Here is a 25,929-nt window from a genome sequence, read left to right as displayed (position 1 = left end):
TACATCAGTCTTAGAGATAATGTGTCTAAGAAACATTGGGGTTAGAACTGGTTTTAAGGTCCTCCTCCTTATATAACAAGCCTTTAATGGGCCAAGACCAAGGGTTTAATTATGGCAATTTATCCCCGTTCATTCTCTGTCTATTTTTGATGTGAAACACTCGGTACATGACATTTCTCTATTGTAAACCATTTTGAGCTGTGTTTTTTGAATGAAAGGTGCTATAGGATAAAGTTTATTGTTGTTATTGTATTATTATTGTTGTTGTTGTTGTTATTATTGGGAAAGCACAGCTCATTGTTTGTTTTGTGTGATTTCAGGTGTTCCAGCTGTTTTTGTGGCAGTGTGGGCGATTGTCAGGACAACTCTAGCAGATGCAAGGTAAGAGAGAAAGTCACAGGACGTGTATTCGCAGGTCCTCGTTCACATCAATAACGTTGAAAGACACCAAGATTTAAAAAAGGTCAACAAGTCCAAAGGATAGGCTCAAAAATAAACATGAAAAGAGACACAAAAGGTTTGATTAGTGCTTAATTGGGCTGACATTTGAATAATCAGGGAAATCCAATTACACATGCATGATTTGACTTGCAATGCAATCTGGAATAAATGTTTCTAAGTGGATATTTTCCATTTAAAAGTTGTCATGTCTGGTACGTTTATGGCCAAAAATATTTGGAAATCCAAACAAAGCATGTGGACACCATACTTTACACCCATGGGATTGTTTTATGTCTAATTCCAAAGCCATGAACATTAAACTGCTGCTGCTTCCCCTCTTCAGCAAACAGGCTTTCCACAAGATTTTGGAGCCTGGCTGCAGAGATTTTTTCCCCATTCCTATAATGAGGTTGGCAGTAATAAGGCCTGGCCTTCAGTTAGCGTTCTAAAAGATGTTGGATGGGGTTGAGGTCTGGACTTTTTTAAGGCCATTCACGCTCTGCCACATCATACTCGGAGAAACATTTCTATATGGACCTGGCTTTGTGCACAGGGGTATACTCACGTTGAAGCAGAAAAGGAACTTTACAAAACTGTTGCCATACCCTATTGTCTGAAATATCATTGTATGCTGTAGCATTAAGATTTCCTTTACCTGGAACTAAACAGCCTGGACCAAACCATGAAAAATCCAATAATAATACCTTCAGAAATAAATGCAAATTAAGCAATTTTGTTTGAACAAAGTATTTTAATGAAATGCCCCAAATTAATGAACAAAAGAAAATAAAAATACAAAAACAAAATATATCCCAGACACAATTATTGGCACCCTTCACTGGTCACATCACAAGACATTTTTTTTTCTCAAACTGTTGTCATGTTGGGTTGATGATGCATAAACTGATCTCAGATGAGGTGTAGCAAGTACAGTCCTGGTTGAAATTATTGGCACCCCTGACTTTTAAGTACAGAATTTAGAATATCTTCAGAAATAAATGCAAACTAACCAATTTTGTATAATCAAAATGACCAAAGGAAAATGAAAACAAAACTTGAGCAGTAGTGAAATAATACAAACACAAAATGTACCCCAGACATAATTATTGGCCGCATTCACTAACATTTGGTTGCAGAACCTTTGGCAACCATGACAACCTCTAAACGTTTCTTGTAGCCATCCAGAAGCTTCTTGCCCTTGTCTGCTGGTAGTTTCTGCTGCTCTTCCATTTCTGTGCGTCCAAGTTCTTTTAAGTTTCCAGGAGTCCTTTTTGCAATGGCAGATTTCAGCTCTCTTCAAAGGTTTTCATTGGGATTTCGGACGAATTGCTGGCAAGTTTAAAACAGTCCATGTTTTCCTTTTCAACCATTCTTTTGTGCTGCTAGATGTTGGCTTTGGGGTATTGTCTGGCTGAAAGACCAAAGACCCTTGCCTCAAACCTGGTTTTCTGACACCAGTTAACCTTCTGATTTCATCATTCCTTTGATACATTTAGTTCCTCCAGTACCAGAGGCAGCAAAGCAGCCCCACAACATGATAGAACCTCCCCCATGTTTTACTATAGGAAGGATGTCTGCTGTCCACATGCAGGTCTGCAGCAAGGTGTTTCTACCTCACAGTGTGCTGTCAGAGGTAAGGAGACAAAAGCAGAAGGAATTGCTTCTGCAGCTCTACCAACACTGAAAAAGCAGCAGATGTCACTGGGTAGTTTCATGGGAAAGTGGTCTCAGAGTTTAGCACCATGCTGTCAGCTAGAAGAAACAAAAAATGTAATCCTTTCATTCACTAGAGTGCAAAGCTATGACGCAGCTAACGAACATATATATGCTTCTAACCACTGCTTCAACAATTACCATAGAAAAGACTAATTTCTGCCCTGACAGTGTCAGCAACCACAGTACAACTGAACACAACTATCAAAAAGATTATTTTTTCACTGAAGTGCTGTTTTACTGCCTCTGTTTTCCCATATACACAGACTTTTTATTTTCTTGGTCACTGAGTGTGAATTGAGGTCTGCTGTACTGCCAGGAGAACAACAGCACACTATTTCTCTTATGCTGGGCTCTTACTGTTGTTTACAGATGATTACCACAATTCCCCTATTCCGGTAAAAATGCGCCGGTAAAAACAAAGCAACAGACATGAGGACATGCTCCTGAGCTTGAAAAATGCTGACAAAGGGGTTGGGATAGGACACAGATTAGGAGTTAGAAAGAATTACAGTAGGTTAGCTTTATGATGGATCAAGGCAGTGACAAAGCAGAATATATATAAATATATTCTGTTTTGTCACTGCCTTGATATATATATTGCCCTAATTATAGAAAATTATGTCACTGCTTCTTCTAACCAATTATCCGTAGAAAATATAAACTGATTGAATTAATCTCCAGGAAAAGCTATTTCCTGCACCTGCCCTTTTTGTTCAGGGTCACCAGCGTATCAGAGCTGAGAGGAAATATACTGGACAGGTCACATGATCTCCACACACACACACATTTATAATTTACAGTGCATTCAGAAAATATTTAGTAGTCTTCACTGTTATGCTAAAATAGTTTACATTCCTTTTTCCACTCATCAATCTACACTCAATACCTCATAATGACAAAGTGTAAAGAAATTTTTGCACATTTATTTCAAAGGAAAAACTGCAATATCACATTGACATAACTATTCAGATCCTTTGCTGTGATGCTTGAAATTTAGCTCAGGTTCCTCCCAATTGTCTTGCTCATCTTTGACATGTTTCTACACCTTGATTGGAGTCCACCTGTTGTAAATTAAATTAAATTAAATTAAAATAAAAACAGTGTACAGTATGAAAATTTTTCCCCTTTTGCATTTTCCATTTAGCTTTTGGCTTTGTAAGCAGTATGTAAATGAAGTCACCCCTTCTGCTGCTTGTTTTACTTCTTAGCTAGTTTTTTAGTCCTTCCTCGGTTTACATCTATTTTACAGTTCACCCTCTGACTCTGCTTTTCTTGGTGTCTTCTGAGATTTGACAAACCGAAAAGATTGTGTCAACTTGAATAATTTCTAACCAAAATGTAATCTCTAACCTCCTTCTTTTCTTCACACTAAATTTAATTGTTTATTTTGGTGCCAACTTACTGCTCAGTCTGTCTCGTCTTTCTCTGCGCCTCCCAGGGGTGACAGCCATCTTCTTCTTTGCTCTGCCCCATATTTTGCCTAGTTCTCTGACTTCATTCTCTCCTCTCTATTTGTGTCAACTGCAGATGTTGGGAGTTAAGTGCTGGTAACATTAAGTGGATCTACCAGGTTCCCATCTTGACAGCCATTGGGGTAAGAGGGACAGTATGAAAAACAGAGTTTGCTCATTTGTTATAACTTAGACCCTGTTCAGATATGTGCCCCTTTATGTTAATCTAATGGCAATTTAACAAGTTGGTCAGACTCGTGAAAAAGTACCCTGGTCACTTTTACATTAAAGCCACGACTGCAAACTTACTAAGTCGGACCTAGTAACATTTTTGCATCACTTTTAACAAGGCACAAGTTTGAATTTTAATCCAGTCGGATTCATTTAAAAGGCGGCAGCAGTAAAGGGTTACACATACAGACAGAGACATAGAGAGAGAGAGGGAGAGAGAGATTAAATGGATGCTTTTTTGATGGTCTAAAATCACTGTATTAAATGTAATAAATCGTGATAGAGCTCATTTTAAGGTGCTGCAGAGATCATTCCTCTCATACCAGATCAGTATATAAAAACTTTTTTCCCCACACGAGAAAAAAGATTAAAAAACTCCATACAATAATAATCTTACCAACAGTCTCCATGCATCTTCAGTGTTCATTCATGTCAGCTTCATGGATGAATAAACGAATATCCAGCAAAACACTTTACATACAGCATGTGAGCAATTAGGATTAAGTGAGAATCCCAATTTAATGTCCTGTCATTCGTGCTTGTGCATCTTATTAAACAGGGAGCAAAATTCACTATTAAATAACATTAAGTGATGAAAATGATGTGAAAATGTGTCAGTAGTTCTACTGTTAGAAGCAGTGCAAGTCCCCTTGTGCTCACGATGATCATTAAGGCTTCAGCGGCCTGTAACAGAAAATTGTTTAATACTTTGTAGGTAGTAAATTTACACGGATTATATTTTATATTGCCCTTTAGTTTGGCTGGGTATTAAACTACTTTTTGAGTACCAAACACAATGTATTCACAAGTGTTGGGTGTAAGAGGATGGCATTTAAAACTGTCTTGGGCTTGTTTAGTTACATTATGTTCAGCCACAGTGCACTTTCAGAGCGCAAGTGAAGCTTCAGTTCGCAGCCAGACATGGGACTGAAGTTATGTGGGAGTGAAGAAAACTGTTTGATGATCAGTGCTGATCAGGGGTTCTCAAAATCTCGCACGGTGACCCCCCCCCCCCCCCACCAGACAAAATCTAGATAAATGTGTCAACCCTGGTGTAAAAAGCCGTATTATCTGTTCTCTTCTGACAGAATTAGACAGAATTTGGCAACTTATTTTTACTCTTTATAAAGAAGTTCCAGTTCTGTAGCTATTTTTCTTGCCCAACTTCATACTTAGATGCACAAGCAAGCAACCTTATGAACTAGTACAACATCAATATTGGATGATTCTGCAAAACCTTGACTATCTGTGCATGTCAGCTACAGTAGGTTGAGTATAGGATTAGGGTATGGTGACTAAACTTCTTCGATTAAGGTAAGGTAGGGAAATACTGATGTCATGATTAAAAAAGTCCGCATAAGCCATTGCCTGAGAACAGATCTGTATTCTGTTAAATGCCAATCCACCACCCCTAACTCCACATTACAAGGGAAATCTGGCTGTGTAACACACATTACATCCCAGTGTGCATTATATAATAGCACTGTGAAGTGTTCATCTCACATTTGTACCGGTATGTGACATTGCCCGCTGTACAGATTATATTATTTTTTGGGCTAGGAATATCTAACACAGGTGATTAGGTAACCACTGCTACATTACTGAATAGCCTCGAGCCACTGGTCCTGTGTCCCCATTGAAATACTGTAGGAAAAAAAAAAATCACCACCAAAACACCATTTTGTGATTCTTCATTACTGGTGCACAACATTGAAAGGCTATAAAAGCAAATTGACCATAGCCACAAATTTCTAAGTCATAGAAAAATATGTGAAAATAGTTTCAAAGATGGTACTGTGGGTGTACCAATAGCACTAGCTGCCATAGAAAAAGCAATTAAAAACAGCATCCTTGCAGCACTTACTCTGAGACAAACAAACATAGGTCTTCAAGTAGTGATGAGCTAAAAATATTCATGGGTGTGTTGTATGTGTGTGTGTTTGTTTGTTTGTTTGTGATTATTCATGAATAAATTCATTGTATAATCAACACTGGCACCACACCAGGGCATAACCAAATGAAGCAAATACCATCTGAGTTCAGTTAAGCCTAAAACAAGAAAGTAACCTCAGAATTGGTTGAACATGGATGTTTTTCACTAAATGGCTGAATCCAACTTTCCTTGTCTGTTGCTGGGAATAAATTATGCAGATATGGTTCCTAAGATTAGAACATTGTTATCCTTCTACCAAGTATGCATATATGTACTTAAACTTTGGGAATTTGAAACTGGATACTGTAAATGTAGAGATTTAGTTCTGACAACACAGTTTGTGTACATCAGCAAGTGCACTGTATAGAAACATCAAGTAAATGACTTGAATATTTAATGTAATATCAGTACACATAGTGTATTTTCATGTTATCAAAAGTGTTTAGTGATGAATATTGTAGAACATGCTCATTCTCTCATCTCTGTAAATATTCCTGTAATACAAATTCAAATGAGCTTCAGGGCATGCAGCAACAGCATTTGTTGCCAGTTCAAATCATGAAAATCGATAAGGATTAACAACAAGGCTCTCTCTCTGTCTTTTGGTATTGGAGCCTGCTATAAAAATGCATATCAAGGAAAGCGAAGATAGAGAGACTTTTGTTCATACAGTTTCTTGCTATTAGTACCACAAAGGCTCTGACATAATGATCAAACTATTCAAAAATGACTCGTCGAAAGACATATTTTGACTTCAGTGGAGCAAGCAGTGGATTCCTATTAAAGGACTGAGCGCAGATGGAAAATGACTGAGCTACAATTCCACTTTTACAGTTCAGATTTTTATTAAATGATGTATTTTTTCTTATTACAGTGCACAAAATCATGGATGTTTTATGACTTAAATCATAAGCCAGCAAGTAACACCTGCTGTTTTTAATTAGCTACTCAACACAAAACTTAAAAATCCATACTGGGGTGGTTGGACAGATGCAGTATATTAACATCGATGGTGGTTGTGCATCAATCCTTGATGTTTGAGCACCTACAGCATATTCGTGTTGCTGCTCTTTTGATAGCCTTCAAATATAGGTGGAGAAAAATTCAAGGTGAGCTGTCTGTGTACGTGTTTTTGTTACCTGTGACATCTTTTCCTTTCTGTTAATCAAAGTGTACGGTTCTCTGTGCAAGTTCTTCAGTACTTGGGGGGGGGGGTGAGGCTGGTCACCAGAGCAGAGATTAGAAGTTAGCAGTATAGATGTGAACGTAGCAGTGCAATGTATGTGCAGTTTAGGCTGTTTGTCAGTAAATAAATGCTTGGTTTTTTGTTTGGCTCTGCTTCCTTATCTGTTTGTGTGTCTGTGTGTACCTCAAGCTACTCAAGATAAGAAGTTGAGATTTATTGAAAAATTTGAATGTAAAATGTATATTCGTCATGATGATTATATCTCTTATTCCATTTACTACTGCTCTACTAAATGTACAAACATATATACACAGAGGCAATTTGAAATGGATTAATATCGTTTTAAATTACACGTAAAACACCTCTCACATAGTGTTATATTAATAGTTATTAGAAGAGATATCTCATAAGCTTGGTGTGTCAAGTGCGTGAATTGATCTTATTTACAAAGATGTGATCATTCCACACAAATGATGGAATAGTCATCACAGTGCTTGATGACCTATATTTTTTGTTAAATTCTGCTTTTTCCTCTCATCACACAAAGTTGTTTCTGGGCTGTCAGGTTCAGATGGCACTTTTCATTAATATGTATTCTAATTACAAGTGATACATTTCCTCTTTTTCCCTGCCAAGCAAAGTCAGAATGATAGATTTTTATTTTTGTGTAATTATTTATGATAATGAAGGAAAGATTAGGAGGAGATGCAGAGGAGGTCTTGATTTATTTAAAATGTTTAAAATCAAAGACACTCTTTCGTGTCTGGATTATATCTGCGTACAGACTACTTTTAGTCTTGGCATGTTGTACAGTCCTGGTTGAAATTATTGTCACCCCTGAATTTTAAATACATAGTATAATAATTTTCATAAAATGTCCAAGGTTACTGAACAAAAGAAAATGGAAAAAAAAAAAAAAACTTGTAAGTAAATAAAAATACGTAAATAAGTAAATAAATAAGTAAATGTAAATACTTCACTAGTATTTGGTTGCAGAACCTTTGGCAACCATGACAGCCTCTAAACGTTTCTTGTAGCTTCCTGCACCTACCTGCTGGTAGTTTCTGCCACTCTTCCTTTGCTTTGCGACCCAGCTCTTTTACTTTCCAGGAGTCCTTTTTGCAATGGCAGATTTCAGCTCTCTCCAAAGGTTTTCAATGGGATTTAGGTCAGGAATCATTGCTGGCCAGTTTAAAACAGTCCATCTTCTCCCCTTCAATTCTCTTGTGCTGCTAGATGTGGGCTTTGGGTAACTGGGTAACACATTTCGCTCTAAAATGCCTTGGTAATCTTCTGATATCATCATTCCTCTGATACATTTAGTGCTTCCAGTACCAGAGGCAGCAAAGCAGCCCCAGATAGATAGAACCTCCACGAGGTTTTACTGTAGGTAGGATGCTCTTTTCCTTATGGGCTTCATTTCGTCACCTATAAACAAACTGTGAAGCACTGTATCCCCAAAGCGCTCTTTGTTTTCATCTTTGCCCATGTAGCCCTACAAGGTTTAGTGTGCGGCGTATGGCACAGGCTGAAACCACCACTCCAGATTGCTCCAGGTCAGCCTGAAGCTCTTCAGATGTGTTGCGTGGTGTTTTTTTCCACAATCCGCATCAACCTTCGCAGACTTCTCTCATTGAGTTTCTTCTAATCACCATGTCCTGGAAACATCTTAACAGTTGTATGACTGTGAAACTTCTTGATAACAAACAAATTACAAACTGTTGAAACAGGGATTTCAAGATCTTTGGCGATTGCCTTGTAGCCTTTGGAATTGTTGTGTTTTTTGATAATAGCATTTCTGATGCTCTCAGACAGCTCTCTTATCTTAGCCATTGTGAAAAAGAAACTGGAAACAATCATCACCTTTTTATGCAGTAAAACCATCTTTCATGGTTAATTCAGGTCATGTGAACACTGAAAATGAAGGGGATGAGTCTTATTTGTTTTTTATTTTGAGGAACTAATTTAAATTCATCAAAAGGGGCCAATAATCGTGTCAAACGTACATTTAATCTCTGTTTTTTATTTCAGTCTATGAAAATTTGTTCAGTAACCTTGGACAAAATAGTTTAATATTCCGTTATTTCTGAAGATATTTTGAATTCTGTACTTAAAATTCACATGTGCTCATCCAAGTGGCACATAGGATTGAAAAGATGATGTAGATTCAAGGGCCCAAGTCTTTGGATGAAAAACATAAACCTCAAACTTTCAAATTACTTTGCCCCAGTCTCATTAAAGTCTCTGAGAAGAAATTCCAGAACTTGGCAAAAAGGGCATGTATGTAGGATCTTTTTTTGTTTTTGTTACTATTTTTGTCCTCAAAATTAATCTGCAGCCACTCTATACTTATTTTATCTTACCTTGTGATACATAAACTTGAATATACTGAAACAAATGTACAGAAGATGATTTCCTAGAAAGTTAGGTGCAGTGAGTTTGTTAATATTTATTGCAGTTTAAAGCTAAAATCAGTAATGTTTTTATTAATATGTCATTCTGGTTTACAGTCTGCATGGTAGACGATAGTAGAACATATTTTTCTTTTAATTGGAAACATAGTCCTTATTTTCCTAGTGAGAAATGTTTGATCAGTTTGTCGGTTCACAAAGTCAAGTTTTTGTGCAACCAGATTATTGAGATTTGATTCCATGGTTAAAAAAATCACATTGTTTTAAAGTGTCTTCCTTAGATTTTTTTTAATATATCAGTTACAGTAACACTGTCACTGAAATTTATTGCACAAATAAAGATTTTTCCATCTCTGTTTCAGCTCAACTTTGTCTTGTTTGTGAACATTGTGAGAGTGCTGGCCACTAAAATTCGAGAGACAAACGCAGGGAGATACGACACCAGGAAACAGTACAGGTTTGTACTGAAGTGACTGTATCTTTAACACCAGCCATTCATTTTATGTCCAGGGTTGGAGTTTGTTGTAAAACTGGTGCTGACAATACAGTGATTGTCATTTATCTGCATTTACCGTATGTTTAAGCTGTCGGGTTTCTCTGCGAATATGAAATCCTATAGTTCACCTGGACTCAGAGATACCATGTATGAACCACAGTAAAATCACCAAACCAACATCAACAACGCTGAGGTCATCTGTCAGTACTCTCTGCCTTTCCTATTCTGCCTGTGGCTCTCAGGATCAAGCCCATTAGTTTCTCCTGTAGAGATAAACTGTTAAGAACTGGCCAAAAATACAGTAGTTCCAAATTTAAAAAAGGGTCAGTAATTTCCTAGAATAGCATGTCACTGTAGTTTCCAGCAAACATTACTCAAACAAGAGTAAATAGAGCATTTATTGGGGACCACTTTCAGCAGTGAATTAGTGAGATAATGAGTGTTTTGGCAGCACAATGGGATTGACTCAAAATACACTTTTTATCAATGAAGGAACATGTCACCCAGTGCAACGTTGTGGCTTACTGATGTGTTTTTAAAAGTTTTTGGACAACCACAGAGCCCTATGCAAAGGAAAAGATTAGATCTAACCTTTGATACACAGATCAAATCAGTTCATTGTGGTTTTTCATCTTTTCATGGGATAATTGTGAAACTGACCAACGAAGAATATCATCAGCCTTATCCTTTAAACTTAAAAAAAGCTCTTTCATATCCGCCTTTTTGCGCGTACAGTAGTTTTCGAGTTGTGCTTCATTAACTTATAATACATTTACTTTTTTCATGCTCAATCCCTTTGTCAATTTAAATTATGCAAGCCCTCACTTGTAAATGCAGTACACATGCAGAGTTCATGCAAATGAGTAAACACACACACACAAACAGATCCATTAGCACTACATGCCTTACTCCAGATCAAAACCCTCACTCTAACCTGAAACTAAGACTTAACCCTAAAATGTAATTTTTTGCTTTACGGTGACTTGGTTTTGTCCCCAAAATGGGGGTTGAGTGCTCGCAATGTGACTGTGTAACCAGATTTGTGTCCCCACACTATTGATAATATGTTTATATAAAAACACACACGCATCTTTTCACATATGCAATTATCACTGTTATTCTCCCCTGCTGATGCTGGCATCAATGTGTCAGATAAAAAGATTATAATTACAATGTATTATCCGAGAAGAATGCCATTTTGAATACTGCGAGTGAGGCTGTTTTGTGTAAATGAGCAGGCTATTAGTCAGAAAAGATGATAGTGATCAGGTGCAGTAAACTGGAATACAATACATCAAAAAAAGAAAAATAATAATACAGGACGTTTCATACATACCGAAAAAGCAAATATGATTGTTGAGATGGTCATAGAAGTTGTAGAGAACATTTGGACAGGAAGCAAACAGTAAAAAGATTACATTAAAAAAAAGGACATTAAAACTTTCTGAAAATTGCATCTTTAATTCCATTAAATTACCAGTTTTACCTAGGCTGATCCCTAGTCTTTATTTTTTACATTAGCAGTTACACCAGAAATGCGAAGACAGGGAGACGGGGCAGGAGATCGCTCTTTGACCTCTTGTTTGGTTGGGCAAGTAGATTATTTTTCAGCCCTGTAGATCAACATTACCATAAATAATGGAGTATTATGATTTGTTTTTCTTTTGCATAACAGGCTTGGTCTAAATAATGTTTTCACTAGAATTAATTGACATATTTTTTATGATAATAGTAAATTGAATCCTAGCACCTATGCATCTAGCAATCCATGCATATGTGTTAGTCTTTTGTAAGTGACTGGCAACCATAGTGAGTGTGACGTCCTCAGTCCCTCTACGGATTTTATAAACAGACTGTAGTGGGTTTAGTTGTTGTGCTATGGATGAGGTGAGATGTTTGCTGACAAACCTCTCCATGCCTTGGCCAGTACTGAGGTTAGGGCTACAGGGCGGAAGTTATTCAAGTCTTTGGACCCTGGCTTTTTGGGTACTGGTCTAATAATAGATACCTTCCGTCTATTAGGCACGGTGGGGATGTGCAGTAAAAACTGAATAGTTTAGTTACAACTAATCTGTGAAATATGTTGAATTAATGCACATGTGCTCCTCTCAGGTTTTTTTTTTTTAAATGCAGCATTTGGATCTGGTTTTGTTATGGTTTTCCAAATTACTCCTGTGAGGAGGGTGGTTATGCCCTTCAAGTGAATTTTCATTGCTTAGAGATGTTGCTGTTACCATTTCCTGGGCTTTACACAAGACTACTTACATTCCTTTTCAGAATGTGATGCGTCAAGCTACAAAAACCTCAGATATACATGAAAACACTGAATTGAGAGCTGAAGTCCTCATCTGAACTGCAAGGGAGAGTAGATATTTAAATTCTTTCTGCAGACAGCAGGGGAAAAAAACACACTAGCTGCTTCTCCAATAAGGAATCTTTGACTTTGTCACTGGTGTATGTATACATTATACTCAATGTTTACACCATTTAGCCACAACATTAAAATGGTAACTGGTTTTAATGTTGTGGCTGATCAGCATATTTATGTACTGTATGTGTGTTTGTTTGTGTGTCTATACAGGAAACTGGCAAAGTCCACCCTTGTGCTCGTGCTAGTGTTTGGCATCCACTACATCATTTTTGTAGGGGTGCCTTATACGTTTGAGGGACCGAGCTGGGAGGTCCGCATGTACTGTGAGCTGTTCTTCAATTCATTCCAGGTACCTTCTGTTTTCTTTTCAGTTATGTAATATGTGATGAAATCATCTTCACATAACATCTTGATAACATTGCAGTCACTGATACATTGTGTGAAAATCTGTCCTGAAACTAAACTCACTGTGTTTGCCCTTGTACATCAAGCAGTTAGTCACACAAGCATGTGCAAGCTCAAGTTTGCAGATTCAAGTATACTATCTCAAAACCAGTAGAATAATTCTGTCCAACTCCACCACCATTCACACACACACACAGACACAGACACAGGCGCGCGCGCGCACACACACGCATACCCTAACCTTAACCTGATTCTAACCTGTACCCTAAAACAAAGTCTTTACCCTTAAACAGGGATGTCAGAAAGTGAGGACCGGACAAAATGTCCTCACTTACCCAAAATGTCCTCACTCCTTAAGGTATAAAACTCAAACTGGTCTTCACAAAGATAGAAGTATAAGTACAAGTTCAAGTGAATGGGAAAGTGAACGCTCTTCTGTATTACCTAAATAACACATCGAATCTAATCCAAGTTAGTTTTTAAGCTTGGCATACTGATTGAACAAATTTTAATATTTCTTCCCCAAACTGAGATATTCTAATGAACTAGTTGTAAGTTTGACCCAAATTGAATGAATAAATCAGGAAATGATTACTGACATGGAAAAATTCAAATGGATTGAGCAAATCAAATCATACTGGAGGAGCTCAGCCACGAATAGTCACACATACTGTGTAAATGATTGCATGCGTTGATTTCATGTAAAATTCCTGACTGATCCTACAGTACCAGGATAGAAGATCAGTTGGCTCACACTCTTTTGTCGAAATTGCAGGCACTTCTTATGTCTTATCTTTTTTTTGTTGTTGTTGGGTCTTGTTTTCAAATTCTTGGCAACTGCACATTGTTCATTCAGCCATTAGTTAAGATAATATGTAATTCAGCATGGCCGCTTTTCCCAGTAATGATCAATTTTAGAGGTTTAAACAGACACATTTAATTTCTCTTTAGTGCATATCCTAAAGTAACCTACTCTATATTAGCAAGTATACTGACAGGGTGGTTAAAAGCTCCTTAATGTTGGCTGTCCATGGTGCTAAAGGAAATGATCAGCTGATTGTGTAATCTGTTTCAGATATTAAAACAAAAGCATAAAAATACAAAGCATATATCAAACAAATTACATCTAGAAGATCAATCAATTTACAAAGTACTTTGACTGATTTACCTGTTGCGCTAACCAGATGTGGCTGTGACAGTTTTTAATAATCTTTCTGAATATGTGTTCAAAAGTTAATCAGCATTTCCATCAACAACTGGAAACTTAATGGTAAAGAAGCATAATAACCAGCCAACATATACATACTGTACTTGAATTTTAAAAAATTATAAAATGTTGAAACTGAGAACAAAAGATCAGGAAAAGTGTCTTTGTGGTCAGTTTAATGTTAAAAGATAAAAAACCCAGGTGAAACTTTAAGGCCGCAAAAACAAATTAGTATAAAGAGAGAGCCAATGATGTGATTGCTACACTGTAGTAGCCTCTAACCTCCAATACACTTTTACGTCTCAAAATTCTGCTCTCCCAAAAATTACACTCATATACAGTACAACTATTTTGCTCTAGCAAATACATAATTTAGGGAACTCAGTGCCTCCTGGAATACATTTTATTAACGCAGTGAGTACATTTGTTAACATGTGCAGTGGGGTCCATGGGAAAGTGGTCTCTGACTTTTGGGTGCCACTGTATGCATCTGAAAACTGTTCACTTTTAATTTATTTATTTGCCTGCAGTATAAAATCTAAAATTAAGTGGCATCATTGAATACTTTTTATTCACAGGGAGCATCTAGGCCCATGATAACAGTTTAGTCTTAAGTCATAAGATGAAATTGATTGGACAAAAATAATAGCCATTAAAATTCATGTTGCAGTGAATTTTGACGGTGTTCAGTCATCTTAAAATGCTGGAAGCGTCCATTGGAGCAAGAAAAGAGAATGGGTCTGTCTCACAAAGCAGGAGTAGTTGGTCACACAGTGACAGCTTGAGGTAAAACCGACCAAAAGAGCCATCTTCTCGCCAGTCATCTTTTGGTAAAAATGATTTATTATTCATAAAGGATCTTCATATGGATACATTTATCATAGTTACAAACACATCACAAGCACTAAAGAGGACAGAGGGATGTATTCACAAACAGGAAGAATGACAAATATTGGTTTTAACTTTGTAAAGACAAAATCTTTTTTCAGAGTAAGAAACTTGACGGTGAAGCAGTTTTTTTAAAGAGGCAGAGACTCCGGTTTGTAATAGTGTATCCTGTGTAGAAACCACAAAAAGGTCACGTACCGAGATTTATCGAAGATATACTGTATTAATAAGTTTACACAAAATGTGTGCCCCATGCATAATTATGTACAACAATTTCCTTCAACTAGAGACTGCAGATGAAATGCACATAATTCCTGCTGAAATCTGACAGCTGCAGGTATATAATCAAGCAAAAGGATTGAACTTATTCTTTCCTCAAGCAATAAAATCACATCAATTTTAAGGCAAATATAAAGTATGTAAAGGGGTTTTTGTGAGAGGGCTGTGTGCGCCAACTAAAGCCAAAAAATGACTCTCTGTGCTTGCATTTGTGATGGTGGCCAGGGACACAACAAAAGCACAATTTCAGGTCGAGTAGATGTGCCAAAACAACCTTCAGCTACTCTATATCACTCCACCCACCTCAGCATGAGCAGATTTGTTTGAAGCTTGGAAAACATGGGAAATGCCTGATGAGAATGGCTTTGCACCTGTACGAAAATAACAGATTAAACATACCCTAGATCTTAACAGTATATAATATTTATTAAACAAAATTAGTTACAATGATTGGAATTTCTGTCACTATATTGCTTCACATATTCATATGCACCATTCAGCGTAGCCGATCTTATGAACTAGATCCCTCCTCATCAGTCCGTTGTATTCAGTTATTTATTTGACATCTCTTACCCAACACCTGCAAAGCACCTAGAGATTATTACCGTATGCAGGTTCATGAAACGATTACTATGAAGGCAGCGACTCACATTTGCACATATCTGCTCAGACTGAGGATTCAAAATACATTTTTGATTCCTTGGAGGCAACTTCTTATTAATGTTAAAACAATAGGTGTTGTGTTCTTGAAATACAGTATTTACAAAAAAAGCTGAAGGTTAAAGCCCAACTAGAAACAAATGAAAAGAGTTTTACTCCATCGTTATGCCTGTCACAGCACATGCTGGTCTAATGACACGTTCATTCATAAGGCTGAAACCAGGGATTTACGACCACGCTGTCCAATTAAGGAGGTTTGGTGAATCTGACTTGGAATACTGGTACAAGGAAGCCTCACAGAAAAAACTTCTAATGGAAATGTTCTAGGATGAGGCCCATTTTCTATTAAATTACCACCAACCAATTGGCACAGTAAGCTGGAAACTTAAGGGACCCTGGCGTTCTGGGGCCTTTAGGCAGCTGCACATGCTAGTAATACAGCCTCGGCAACAAGGTATTTGTGCTTTCAGTTTTTTTGTGTGTGCGTGTGTGTGCAGCAATTTCAGTCACAGGTCTTCACACATCTAAAAATGTACACCACTTCACTGTTTTTAACTACATACTTCAATATCATGAATCTTTGCAGGCTTTCTCAAGAATGATGAATTCACCAAAAATCTTACCTTTTTTAAGACTACTTGTTTTCCATCACTCCTTTCATGTGAATATAAATTTAAAAAAAGGATCGGTCAGGGCCTTAAAGAAGGATTGAACTGTAATAGAGAAGCTCTTAGTGTGGCTGTTTTTCTCTGCTTGCTGAATACATTCCTATCAAATGACCGTGAGGATGAAATTCTCTGGCAGCTGCTCTTCTTTCCAGAGTACAACAGCTGCCTGGTTGTCTCTCTCACCAGCAAAGATGCGCAACAAGGCACTCAAACACGCACATGCGCACACAGACACACATACATGTACAAAGATACAGATTTTCCCATCTTCTCATAATCCATCACTTTCACAAAGACACTAAGTCTGGCCTTCAACGGGAAGCAGGACCACAGGACAAAGCAGGTCGGAAACAGAAGCAGTCAGAGAGATGTTTGTACTAGATAAAAAGTATTGGAGGCAAAGAGGGGATAGTTAGTGACCTGGAACATCCCTATCATCTTTATTCGCTAAGACAGTGTTTGTATTATACTCAGATAAGAATAACACTTGACAAATGATTGTGATCATCCTATACCTACTGCATATTTGTTCTCACTTGACTTCCACTGTAATCTGAGATCACAACTTGTATGTCAACCTCTTCTTTTCAGGGTTTCTTTGTGTCCATTATCTATTGCTATTGCAATGGTGAGGTGAGTGGATACTTTTTTTTTTTATATCACAAAGAATAAGCTCGAACACTGCCATAAATAAAAACTTTGTAAAATAAACTTTAGTATGGTTTCACATTGAAATAACCACTAAAAAAATTACTCATATAATCATGGTTCTGGCTGATGAAGTAAAAACTTGACATTGGTGACGTATTTGTAATTTTTTCCATCCATCTGTTTCTCGCCCTCTAAAATGAAATGTCGTAATGACATTAGTCATTCTCTCTCTGTCTCCCTCAACTGTCTCATGCACTTTGTACTTAGCATTCTCAATTGACAGTCAGAATTGTCATTTCTGCCATTTCTCTTGCCTTTTCTGAACATCATTGTATCCTGTGGAGCACTCATCTCATTCTCGAAGACGTTTTCCGCATGACTGCATTTCAAACAACTCAAAATTAAACAGAGTATTTTTATTTTCTGTTGAATCAGAGCCCCATAAAGCATACTTTGTTATTAACACTCAATCAAATGACTCATGTAATGTGGAGGGGTCACAGCAAAAAACTTAGAATTAACACTCTACCCTCTAGCTCTACACAGCTCGGTAAACTGCTTTTAAAGCACTGTTTTAGCCATACAATTCACAAATTGTGGTTATAGCTGAATTTTGCCCTTTCACAAGCCTGCCATTACAAAACTGTAGAGGGCTGTGTCAAGCAAACAAGCTCTGGAAAGCTGAGTGTTTCTGAGTGTTCCTGCCATAGCATTAAGTGGCAGGGACAGAAAATAAACATCATGCCAGGGAAGACTAACATCTACCATGATAATTTTCTCAGGAGGGGGTAGAGACCAAAACAGAGCTAAAGGGAGAGTGACTATTAGACTTAGATGATTAACATGGCCAAAACATGACTCCAGTGGGATGCCTTTGTTGCTCTGTGTTTGCTTGCTTGTACTCAGAGGTTAAAGTGGGCCGGAACGATCTGGAACAGCATTCTGACTCCTTCGATTAATGAGTAGTCCTACATAAATCTGATTGGCAGTTTCATACATAATGAAGTCAAGCGAGTTCAACAGTCTAAACTGATATGAAAGAAATGAAAACAAAGGAACCAGGTTGAACAGCATTTGCAAAAAGCTAAAATGAAGAAAAGAACTGCCCTTTGAAAATGATTCTATTAAATCAGGATCACTTAGATATTTTCAATGAATACCTCAAAATAAGATGCCTATTCTGCACTCTGGGATAATTTTATCCTTCCCACCCCCACAGGTCCAGACAGAGATAAAGAAAACATGGACACGCTGGAACCTGGCCTTTGAGTGGGAGGGCCCAGTGGTCTGCGGCTGCTACCGTTACGGATCCGAGGTTGTTGGCCTCAACAACCATAGCACCAGCAGTCAGTCCCACCTGGCTGGGGGTGGGCCTCCCACACGCTCCACCACGGGTCCCCCCGTGATCAGCATGCACGCCACTCTCCCAGGTTACGTGATCAGTCATTCAGACCCATCCATACCTGAAGAACCTGAGGACAGTGGCCCCAAGCAGGTGGACGATATCTCACTGAAGGAAAATCTGCCAGCTCTAAATATGAGTGCAACAGCTGAGGATGAGGAGGAAACACTGTAGCAGCTGTCTAATGTCAGAAGAGGCTGTAGCGACTTGTGGAAAATTTTGCAGGTGGAGCTGTGCCAACACATTACAGCCTAATGTAACTTGAACTGTGAAGAGGGAATCAAAGGCAAACAAAATGTTTGAGTGTATGTACAGGAAATGGAAAAATGTCTTGAACTCCTTTTAGAAAACAGAACTTAAAGTACAAACCGAATAAGTTATGAAGTTGAATGCTAGTTAGCAGCCACAGTGTCTTGATACTTGATACTACTTGCCACCACCAAATTCTGAATTTTTTTCAAATTGTACATACAGAGGCTTTAACAAACCATACTGGTCATGGTGAAAAAATAAAAATTATAAATGTTGAGTGATTGTCTGACACAGTCTGTGAGCCTGAGCTGCAGGTGTTGACTTTATACCGTACTGCCTGCACTGGCGCTCAATGTTCTTGATTGCAAATGCAAATTTTTTGTATGTGTATATTTTTTGTAGGAGACGGGGGTGCAAGGTGCCACCTCATGTTTCAGCATGAGCAGGTGTGTTGGTAGGTAGTTTAAGCCAGCTGTTGGCTTGGACCGACCCTCTTACTGAGGACGATAGCTTATCACCTTCAGAAGATTAGGCATGACACAGAGATCAGAAGCTTCTGCAGGTGTCTGTAAATTCAAAAAGAAGCAAAATTATCGACTAAACCCTGTTTTTCTCAGGCAGGGCAACACCATAGTGCCCTCTATTATCCAGTGTCCCCTGGAGGCCACTCGACAGGCTGGAAAATATGCTGTTGCATACACATGTAGCTGTGGTGGTCTGATTTATCTCTGCATTTCCAGTAAAGTGTACTTTTCCCTCTATTACCTTGACTGTGTTTAACATAGGTACGACACCCGAGGATAGTGATAAGCCACAGTAGGAAGAAAGCACACACAGAAACGTGCAACAGAAATATACACAAAATATAGGTGATAAGAGAGAGCTGTTAAAAAAAACAGTGGCAGCACCAAAGGCACGAGAGCTGTAGAATAGGAATCATCTCCTGGAACGTGGAGATTTGTTGAACAAGTGTTCAACTAGTTCAACAAATTCAAGTGTTCAGTGAAGTTGAACATACTATAGATTACTGTATGTCATTTTCTCCACACAGGCCGAAGCGCCATATGGAACATAATGTAATTTTCAGCCATTTACTGGAGTTTCTAAACATCCTGTTGTCTTACTGCCATCCTCTGGAATTGGGATTATCTGTCGAGTAAGAGGAGAATACATCCTAATGATGAATCCTTTTAGTTTTTTTTGACAAATGCGGTGTCTTGGTGAACTAATGTAATATGATTGCTTGTCGGTCGTCAGCCCACTTTGTGGAGTATCGTGCAAGATAAAAGGTGCTACTGACAACTCCTAATGTAACTAACTAACTTCCGAGACTTTAAAATCAAGTTGAAATGAAATGCAAAAATTGTTCACTTTTCAACAGAAGTACTGATGTACACTTGTGCACAGAGAATTTTTACATGTATTACCTTGAACTGCTGACGTCTGTTGCTACGTTTACCACTTGTAAGTAAAGCCACCAAAATTATCACACAGTAGAACAAACAGTTTTTATGGGACATCAAATTTGACAGTGAGACGGCATTAAAAATCATGATTTTTCTATTTTTGACAATCAACTACTGTGCTCACTGTGAAGGACTACATTTGGTGGCTGTTTAGGGGTTTTAGCGGCTTTGTGGATGCATGTTTGTCAATTAATCTGTATTGTTCATGTGCGTCTCCTGCTCCAGCAGAAGCTTTAAAAAACGGACTTGAAAGGATTCTTTTTAATCTTGTCTGTTCATGTGCTAAATGCAGTTGGTTGTTTTACCGTGTGATATATTTATGTCTTTTTCTCCTTTCTTTCCCTTCTTCCCCCATCTATCCTCCCTACCTTCTTCTCTGTTATCTGCTTATGTTTAATTTTTTCCACAAATACCTGTTGACGTATATTCTAGCTGGGAATTGATAGGATGCGCTAGACAAATAGTGTTTTACCTGGATAACAATTACTGTACACTGTATGGGATTGTAGCAGGGTCAAGGATACAGTGCATTCAGAGAATATTCAGACCCCTTCACTTTTTTTGCATTTTGTTATGTTGCAGCCTCATGCTAAAATAATTTAAATTCATTTTATCCCTCATCAACCTACACTCAATACCCCATGATGACAAACGAAAACCAAGCGAATTTATTAAACATTTATACTAAAACCTTAAGGTTAAATGATACAATGATTTACATCGTTTAGCCAAAATTTGATACTCGATAAAGTTGATGGAAATACTGAAATTCTTTGTTTACATTAATTGTAGTTAAGTTACTACGGCGACTTCAGGTTTACTTATCACTAAATCAGTGTAACTTCTCTTCAGTATGTGATATAGCAATTCAACGCAAAAGGGTAATACGCTTGTAGGTTTATATCGAAAAATTTTATGTGTTATCATTAATCGTTTTGCTTTTTATCTGAAGCTTATGTGCACATTATGTGTTGTGTCCGGCTTGAAAAAAAATATTCTACGGTCGTATGTGCGTTGGCAGCATTGATATGAACCTACATGTAAGTAATGCAGATGATTAGTAATTACAGTAGGCTGCTGTGTTCCCATCAGCTTTGCTTCACAAAAGGCTACAGCTAATTAACACTACTATTCTGCACTGTCAAGATAATGATGTGATACAGCCTGCATCTTTATCAAAGTTAAAACCATGCCGACAGACACGACGCCTGACTTACATATTAATCATGAATCTATACTGGGCAATGGCACCGGGATATGCACAGGGTGAGAAATGTGTGCTGACATTGTTCCGAGTTTGTTCAAATAAAAAATGAAAACCGCAGCCTCATATAACACGTGTGATCGTGCCCTACTTGGTTACAGTTGATACTCCTGCGATGCTCTATGATGACCCTTGACCCCTGACGTTGGGCCTGACTGGTGGGCTTATTCTGCTAAATTATGCTGCTGAGGTGGGTGGAGCCTCATCCTCGTGGTAATGGTCACATACAGAAACAAAGTAGAAGGAAGAAAACGACAAAGGAAGAGGATGAACAGTCTACTATTGCAGAGAGCTGATGTTCAAAATAAGAAGAGCTGTGCAAGAAGGCACGGCAGTCCCGGTAAGCAGGCCAGTGAGCCAGCATGCACAGGAGCAGGACCCTGGAGCTAGCTGAACTAATGAACTTTTTTTTTTTTTAAAGTTATCAATTACACCTGTGCTTGTCTTGCTATGACATGATGTGAACCCGAGGGTGGAGGGATACGGCTCAGTTGTGACCATGTAAGAGTGTTAGGAATTAATTCACTGTGCCCCCACACCTGAACTTTACTTTCATTTCTAAAACATTTCCTACTGCTGCTTTGATAAAAATGAATCATGAGTGTGTAAATAAATGAGCTGATATATGTGAGATACAGAGATGAGAGAATGAAGTAAGACTGAGTAAATGGTGTTATCCGAACTTTTAATCACGCATTGATTATTGTAACCATGAAAATGAAGATGATGACGAAGGTCTGGTACACCTCCCGCCATAGGGGCGCTATTTCAGGACATGCTGCTGTAAGTCATATCAGAGTGTAGTAACAAACGACCTGTATGGTCGTTTAGGTTGGAGGACTTGTTGGGCTCGATGTATAAATAAGACAAACACTATATATTGGAAGCTGTGTTCACAAAACAGCCTAAAGTGGCAGTATAAAAAAATTAGTATAAAAATTGGCATATTCTCAAAGGCAGTGTGGCTGGTGTTCAACAAAAAAACAAGCCCTTCACTGGGCTTGAATATCCACATTGTGTGCAGTCCTTCAATCAGAAGCTTCTGATTGCTGCCTTTATGGACCCTGTCTGGTAATTTGTTGTTTTTTTTTCCAATGGCCCTGTTTTCAGTTTAGCTGATGTTTTGTCTCCTCTTGGCGCAGATGGAGTGATGAATCAATTCCAGCTAAACTGAAAAGAATTCCGTGCTCCGAATCCGGACTTTGAATGCACACTGATCCACCATGATCAAAGAGTGATGTTGAAAACCCCTCAGTATATTACGTTGCTCAATTGTATTGAAAAAGAGTACATTTTGTTGCTTATGAATGCAGCTATTTATTTATAAGAAGAGGATTAAGTTATTTTTGCCTAAAATTAGTTTTACATGTAAAATATGACATGTTGATCGGTGACAGGTCTTAATTTCCACCAATAAAGTAATATTACATATAGACAGCATCACACGCACTCAACCAAATGTTATTTAAATGCCTATTGGCACTAAAATGAGAAACAATAATACTCCATATTTTTTCTGTAGTGTATATTATATTGTATAATTATACCAACGATGGAAGTGTGCAGTGCTGGAACAAAGTCCATTCAGTTCTTACTATATGTGTCAGCCATGGTGATTCACCCGCCACTGAAGGAAGTATTCACAGCAGTTATTAGACATGCCTAACAGGATTTTTGATGTGTGATTTTTTTGCAGGGAGGGGACTTTAAATGTGGGGACAGAGCCCTTCTGATTCCCGCTGAGAGACATTTTCATTTGTGCCCTGGGACTGAACGTGACACGCGCAGAACATAGAGTGGGTAAAAATACATGACGCACCCACACACTGAGAAGCAAAGCATTTGTATACAAACACTCCATATTCATGAATGTGAAAAAGAGGAAGAAAATAAACAAGTTTAGAGATGGGAAGTGCAAAAAACATTGTGCTCACCATGATAGAGGGAGGGGAGAAAAGCAAAGAATGAGAGAGACAGAGGGACAGAAAGGGACAGTTGCTGTTTGAAATAGTCAGGATCCCGGCTATATGAAAGATAGAGAATAATTACAGCTTAAATAATTCAACCACCAAGTGGAGAAAATAAGGGGAACGGGATGATAGTGAAAATTTAGCCGTGAACCAGCTGACAAATGTATAAATCATTTCACATACACTGTACACACTGCCGTCAGTCAACATTTAAGCCTGGCTGCTGTGCAGTTGGATGACGGTGCTGCTCTCTCTGACCTGCTCTCTGCATTGTAGCATTATCGATCGACTGGAAAGTAGTCAGTGTCCAACAGGTTGCTACATTTGTGGTAGTAAGTTGCCACGGGGGTGTTCAAAGTTGCCAAATGTGGCAACGCTGAGGTGGTTTCAAGCGTGCAAGTGTCGCTGGTTTGTCTTGAGGCTGTTTTGCAGGCACATTTCCCAAAAAACAAGTGCATAAGTAGTGCAACCACTAGTCTCAAGACTCCTGTCACAAGCTTTCCTCTTTGTGGAGACTGGCCCACTGAGAGAACACATCACCTACACAGTGTCTGAGTACTTCAGTGTTGTGTTATAGATTTATTGGTTTTTAAAGGTAAGTTTCATTTGAGTCTGTGTGAACAAAAGCAGTACGTATGGCAGGATGGAGGTCCAGGATGAATGGCAGATCGCCAGCGATCTGCCACCAGGAAAGCAGTGCATGATAACTCTACACAAATCTAAGGATTTTATTTTTTATTTTTTGACTGAATTCGCCCACATAGATACTCAAAAAGTCTTTAGCTCTCGTTTTACAATGTTAACGTTTGCCCTGGATAGGTGATAGTCAGTTTGCGTCTGACTGTGTCTGAAGATGTTGTAACTTCTTGGAAGTGAGATGCTGGCTGGTGTGTGCAGGTAAAAACAGACAACACCATTTCTTTTTGTTTGTGTCGCCAGAAAGCTTTTTGAGAAGCAGCGACGGGAACGCGTTTCTTAATCTGCAGTAAGGTTTGTTGGTCACAGTTGTGAAGAGGCATGAGAGGCAGGAAACTACATCGTCATTCAGACCCAGCAGTAGAGCTGCAGTGATTTACAGCAGGGGCGTCTCTTCATCACCTGGGGAATGAAAGACAGGGACGGGCAACCTTCAACTCCCCATGACAACAGCTGCCCAGGAAAGATCACCAGGAGGATAGTAATTTTCCTCTCCACAGGCTCCAAGGCTCCAACAACTTGAGTGCCCGCAAATTCAAGTTCGAGTCTTCATGCAGTCGTGTGCAGCGTGGGACAGACAAACCCACACCGGTGCATGGCTAAACGTCCCTCTTTGTGCCACTGTCCTCTCTTTGACGTCAGAGTTTCACTCTGGGTCAAAGGAGCTATGAACCAGTGATTATGTGGCTCGCTTTCCTTTTAATACATCATTTTCACTCCACCTCTTTAGTCAACTCTGAAGCTGTTTTCCTGCCGCCATTTCATTCCCTATTGATGACCTACACAACTGAAAAGCTCTGAAAAGCTTTTTTTCTTTCCTAATGAACTTTCACTGGGCTTTTGCTGTAAGATCAAACAACAGCCTTGTGCTTGATTTCTTTATGCCACTTGGTACTGGGTGATGAATGTCCTACACTCCTTCACCTACTTTCTACCCTGCATTTCAGAAACGTCACAGCATAAGCGTGACACAGACAAAATTGCAGAAAATACAACAAGGGTTAAGGGGCGACCCATGTTAGTCACTTTTTTACTCGTACAAGATCATATCTTTAATGGGAACATTCTACACATACCCTCCCAATATAAAAAATGATTTGCATTAGATGTCATTAAACTGAAAACAGAAGAAATGTGTTGATATTTTTGCCCCTTGCCAATAAAACTAACACTTTATAGCATGTATTTCTCAAAATGCTCTTCACAAATGATTTGCTTATACTGCGTCACTTTGGCCTCCCAACATTTGGACTTGCATGTAGTGTAACGTTGTTGCACAGACAATATGCAGCATCCCTGCAGCAAAGCTTCTCTCTACCACATTCTTCAGTCGTCCATCTCATGCCTGTCTGACGGAACCGATACATCCCTGCTTTAAGCAATACATCTCACACAGTCTCTATAACATTTGGCATTTCACTCGCGCCATAGGCGCGTAACCACGAACCAAGGCGTATTTTTACACTTCAAGTCTATTTTCCTCTGTTTTTTGCAAGCAACTACGGTGATTGGCTGTTGCGATGGGGTTGGTGACCTGCCAAAACGTGTGACCTACAATCAAGACTGTATGCATCCTGTTAGACACCGACAAGGGACTGAAGCTCCTGCTGTTTTTAACGTGCTGCTCACACTACACGGGCTGTGTCATCTTGTTGAACCTCACTAGTAGGTTAGAGATTTAATGTCAACAATACTTTTAACAAAGTAAATAATAATGTACGTGGATCACTAAAGAAGAGAATCACACTATTGACAGGCATAAAAAAAAGCAGCTGTTGCCTGATGTATCTCAGACCATGTCTTAGGTGGTTTAGATTATCTGATCGTTCATGCCTCCTTTACATCAGATCTGACAATTCCTTTGTCACCTGCCTCCTGTTGTGTT

General features: G+C 38.5%; 1 protein-coding gene across 2 annotated transcripts in view; it reads left to right on the top strand.

The window, feature by feature from the left end:
- Positions 1–19,559, top strand: part of pth2ra (parathyroid hormone 2 receptor a) — a 40,020-nt gene extending 20,461 nt beyond the window's left edge. Inside the window, exons 8-13 of one of the 2 annotated variants that reach the window (XM_040149503.1) lie at positions 321–381; positions 3,685–3,751; positions 9,732–9,826; positions 12,447–12,585; positions 16,935–16,976; positions 18,214–19,559. In XM_040149503.1, coding sequence (XP_040005437.1) covers positions 321–381; positions 3,685–3,751; positions 9,732–9,826; positions 12,447–12,585; positions 16,935–16,976; positions 18,214–18,570 — 761 coding nt within the window. In that variant the 3' untranslated portion in view covers positions 18,571–19,559. The remainder of the gene's footprint in view (positions 1–320; positions 382–3,684; positions 3,752–9,731; positions 9,827–12,446; positions 12,586–16,934; positions 16,977–18,213) is intronic. The other variant, XM_040149502.1, reaches the window with a different exon arrangement.
- The last annotated feature ends 6,370 nt before the right edge of the window (positions 19,560–25,929 follow it).

Source organism: Xiphias gladius, chromosome 16 (genome assembly GCF_016859285.1).
Source record: "Xiphias gladius isolate SHS-SW01 ecotype Sanya breed wild chromosome 16, ASM1685928v1, whole genome shotgun sequence".
In the NCBI taxonomy this organism is placed as follows: Eukaryota; Metazoa; Chordata; class Actinopteri; order Istiophoriformes; family Xiphiidae; genus Xiphias; species Xiphias gladius.
This window is presented reverse-complemented; position numbering and strand designations above follow the sequence as displayed.